Genomic DNA, 4,454 nt, shown 5'->3' with positions numbered 1-4,454 from the left:
ATGCTGACTGAGAATTTGGAGACCTTCCGATTGTCCCGCAGCCACCCGGAAATGCCCCGCCCTCTATTCTTACAGTCCCTCTGTCCAAATTTTCCCCCGCTCACCGGGATCCAGGACGATCTCTGGTTCCGAATCATGGGTGGGCTGAAAGAATGTAGAAGCCACCACCTTCTCCAGGGGGGTCAACCGTGGTTTGCAGGGGGTTCTGGCCCGGTGGACGGCCGGGCTCTTTTGGGCGGTGATCTTCTTGACGTCCAGCCGTAGATCCCTCCATTTGTGCTTCAGGTCATCAATCAGGCGCTCGGTGTAGCCGAGAAAGTTGACACGGCTTTGGATCTGTGTCCAGAGCTGTTTGCGCCGTGCGGGGTGCGCCCGGAAGGTTTCGGAACCGTATAAGGCGCCGAAATGCCGGACTACATTCCACACCAGGGTTTCCATCTCATCGTTGGAGAAGTTGGCTTTCCGCCATGCGTCCAGGAATGGAGGTCAGGGATGCCACGGACGACGTGGACGGGGAAGGGTCAAACTGGACGCTCCATTGCACGTTCGCCGTGGCCGAGGAAAACATGGGAGTCCCAGCTGGAAACAGGGTGAGGAAGACTGTGAAAATTCAGACGGGGGGCGGGGAGATGGAGTGAGGAGTTAGGGCTTGGACTAACTTATGGGTCTGAAGGTCCCTGGGTTTTTTTCTGACTTGTGGACGATTAAAGTTGTGGCCCAAGGACGTCTAGCAAAATTTGGCGGAGAAAGGAAAAATAATTGAAAGAATCACAAACTTTCAAAAGGATTTTGTCTGCATTGCAAACCCTCATTTAGTGACCGAAGTTACAAGGTTCTGAAAAAAAAAGCGGCCCGCATGGACGCCCCCAGGGTCACATGATCCAAATTCAGATGCCTGGCATTTACTTAACGACGGTTGCAGTGTCCCGGGGTCATGGGAACCTCTTTTGTGGCCTTCCAGCAAATAAGGGATTCGCTTAATGACCTCACAAGCCACTTAACAGCTGCTATAATTTGCTTAACAAAGGTTGTAAAAAAAGGTTGTAAAATGGGGCAAAACTCACATAACAACTACTTTGCATTTCAGGCTGAATTGTGGTCGTATGTAGAGGATTACTTATACATCACTTAGGGATGGAAGCTCCTGTCCAATTGTGGTCATAAGTAGAAGACTACCTGTAACTGTTAAATAAAAATTCACCTGGGGAACCCTAGGAAAACAAAACAAAACCCTGCTTTTAAAATGGTTCTTTTAGGGTCTAAGAATTACAGCTCCAAGGAAAAGGGTTAAGGCTTGAGGAACTAATGAGCAGGGGGTCAGCCTAGATGACCTCTAGTGTACCTTCTAAAGAAAATTATCCTAATTGATGAGATCTTGAGAACGGCAGTCTGGCAGTTAACAATCTCTGTTAGGGGGTGCTCACCTCGGGCACTGGGGGGTGTATTAAGCCTCACCTTCTAAGGCTTATCAACCGATGTACAGTTACTCCTCGACTTGCAACCACAGTATTCCTTTAGTGACCGTTCAAAGTTACAACAGCGCTGAAAAAGAAATGACTCCAAACCGGTTCTTGCACTTACGATGGTTGCAGCATCCTGGGGTCACATAATTGCCCTTTGAAGCCTGATTCATTTAACGACCACATGATTCACTTAACAACCATGGCAGAAAGTCATCAAATTGGGTGCTATGACTGGCTTAATGATCGCCTTGCTTAGCAAATAAAGTTGTTTGCTGTTAGGACAGTGTTGGTTACCCATCTTGGAGATGTGTGGACTTCTACTCCCAGAATCCTCCCCCAACCAGGGGGATTCTGGGAGTTGTAGTCCACACATCCCCCAAGCTTCCTAGGGTTGAAAAAAAGAAAGCATTGTATTAGGAATCAAATTTTTTGACTCTTTTTTTTCTCCCAAAATCATGAAACGATTTTAATTGTTTGACTTCTCATTGTAAATTCTAGATTTCATGCCTCGAAGCTTTAAAGTATAGATAAATATAAAATTGTTTTCTTAAGTTTTCGCGGGTACTTACATGTATGGCATTCAGCTTTGTTCGGTATTTTTCCACGTCATTATAGTTGTGCTTTTAAAGTTGTAGCAACGTTTTGGCAGAATCGCATCTGCCATCATCAGGCTTCTGTATTGGGAACCCACTATACAACTATAACGAGGTGGGAAAATACCCGAACAAAGGTGAATACGATACAAATATAAAATTATACATATAAAGTATTCCAAATTTAATCCAAGGTTTATTTCAAGTGTTTTCCCCAACCCATTGGGGTCTTTATGCAAGGCTAACGATTCAAGGAATAAAGGATGAGAAATTTATTCGAAGCGAACCGGAAAGGTGTATTTCCACGCGAATCCCTAGTGTTGGGGTCCCAGGACCTTTCCCCACGACCCCATTTTCTTCCTCCATTTCACACGACCCGAAAAACCATCCCCGGCCTGATTCCCAACACCAAAGGGAAGAAAGTCTCCTCCCACACGCTTGCGCGGTACTGACCCGTATCCCGGGCGCATGACTGCGGATTGCACGTGTGAACTCGCCGGATCCGTTTCCGGCCTGACCTCCCCGCGGGAATACAGTGATCGGGTTTAGGCTCGAGCAATGCGATAATTTTCCTGCGTTGCCCTGTTTGCAAAACGGCGCGAGGGAAGATGGGGTGCCTTGCACCCCAAATCAAGAGTGGGGTGAATTAGGGCGCCCCCGAAGTTAGTTGCGGGGTGCGTTGCAGTCCCCGCTCCATCTTCCACTTCGGGTCCCAAAGCCCCCTCCAAGGACAAAGGCCCCTCGCCGTGTAAGCGGAGGAAGGGCCGGTTGCAAATGCGCCCCCGATCTCCGGGGCAACGACGGCGGCGCCCCCAGCCCGGGCAGCGCGCCCTTCCGTGCAAAACGCGGGGATGGTTGCAAAGGATCCGTCTGGTGAAGGGGAGCCACCTCCGCCCCCACCCTCCAAAGCGGGTGGGGGGCGCGGAAGGCTGTCTCGCCCTTCCGGCCAGAAGAGGACCTGGCGCCCGCGGGCGCCTTACCTGCTGAGGCTGTGCCGGTGGTCCCGATCTGACTGGCGCGATCGCAACGGGGTCTGAATGAGTGTAGGGCCCCGCCCGCCGAGGAAGAGGAGGCCTCAACCGGCTACCCGCCCCCGGCCCTGCCTGCTGGAGCCCGCGGGGTGGTGGTGCTGCTGCGCGCCTGGGTTGGGGAGCTGCCTGGCTGGGTTTTTGCAAGAGCCGCCCCCCTCCGTCCTCCCCAGATCTTTGCATCCGGGGGCGGGGCTGCAAAAGGGTCCCCGCCCTCAGTTTCTCTGGTCCAGAGTGGGGGCTGGGTCCGAAGTGGGGTGGGGGCGCTCCGCGGCCGGAAAGAAGAAGGAAGAAGGGAAAAGGTGATGAGGGGAGGAGAGAAGGAGAAAAGAGACGGAGGAAGGAAGAGAGAAGAACGAAGAAGAGAAAGAGAAGAAGGAAGGGAGAAGGAAAAGAAAGAAAGGAAGAGGAGAAAGGAAAGGAAAGAAGAAAAGTAGAAAAGAGGAAAGGTGAAAAAGGAAGAAGAAGAAAGGGTGCGAAAAGAAAGAAGGGAGAAAAAACGAGAAAGAAAAACTGAAAAGAGAAGAGAAAGGAAAGGAAAGATGGAAAGGGAAGAGAAGAGGAGGGGAGAAAAAGAAAGAAAGGAGGAGGGAAAGAAAAAGAGGAAGGAAAATCAAAGGGGAAGAAGGAAGAAGAGGAAACAAAAGAAGGAAACACGAGAAAAGAAGAGCAAAATGCTTTCATTTCATTTTATTTGGCTGTATGCATCCCCTCTTTTCTTTGGGAGGCTCAATGTGTTTCTTAGCAAAGAAACCTTTAAAAAATCCAGTGCCCCCTTAAAACCTGAACTACTGAAGTGCTTGTTTGAGAAAAACAGCCTAGGAAATCTTAAAAAGTGGATTCAGAGCCTTTGCACAAGTTTATCTTTCTAAAATAGTGGTGATTTTCCATGGAAGCGCAGCATTAATAAAAGGGTTTAAATTAAAAAAAATTTTAAAGTCAGGTGAAACTGAGAAAAAAATAAAATTGCAAGAATCTGGAAAGAGGTTGACTGTCCTTGAAATTGTCTGTTCTGAAAGAAGTGGATTGTTTCAATTTCACTATCGGGGCCAGATTAATAAATCCAGTAATCTCTTTTGGGGCTACAGGCAGAGAGTTTAATAATACAACCATCGGTTCTTGTCTTTTGCCTGAAGAAGGGAGGTTTAAAATTTGGGGGAAGTGGATTTTATTCCTGACTTCTTAGAATGGTGCTTCGCAATCTTGTACCTTTTAATCTAGAGGGGTGGACTTCAATTCCCAGAATTCCCCAGCCAGCATGAGGCGGGGGGGAAAAAAAATACCCAAACCCCATCCGGCCCTCGTTTTAACTGGCTTTGGTTGCGAGCCGGAGGCGTTTCGAAACGGATATTCCCGTTTCAAAGATGGTC

At 48.8% G+C, this 4,454-nt stretch overlaps 1 protein-coding gene across 1 annotated transcript in view; it reads right to left on the bottom strand.

Moving 5' to 3' along the window:
• Positions 1-4,181: 4,181 nt before the first annotated feature.
• CCM2 (CCM2 scaffold protein) overlaps positions 4,182-4,454 on the bottom strand; it is an 11,436-nt gene continuing 11,163 nt past the window's right edge. Inside the window, exon 6 of the mRNA XM_087917122.1 lies at positions 4,182-4,214. Within this exon, the coding sequence (XP_087773248.1) occupies positions 4,182-4,214 (33 nt within the window). The remainder of the gene's footprint in view (positions 4,215-4,454) is intronic.

The sequence above is a fragment of the Pseudonaja textilis genome, chromosome Z, assembly GCF_049901715.1.
Source record: "Pseudonaja textilis isolate UNSWEBS1 chromosome Z, rPseTex1.2, whole genome shotgun sequence".
NCBI lineage: Eukaryota > Metazoa > Chordata > Lepidosauria > Squamata > Elapidae > Pseudonaja > Pseudonaja textilis.
This window is presented reverse-complemented; position numbering and strand designations above follow the sequence as displayed.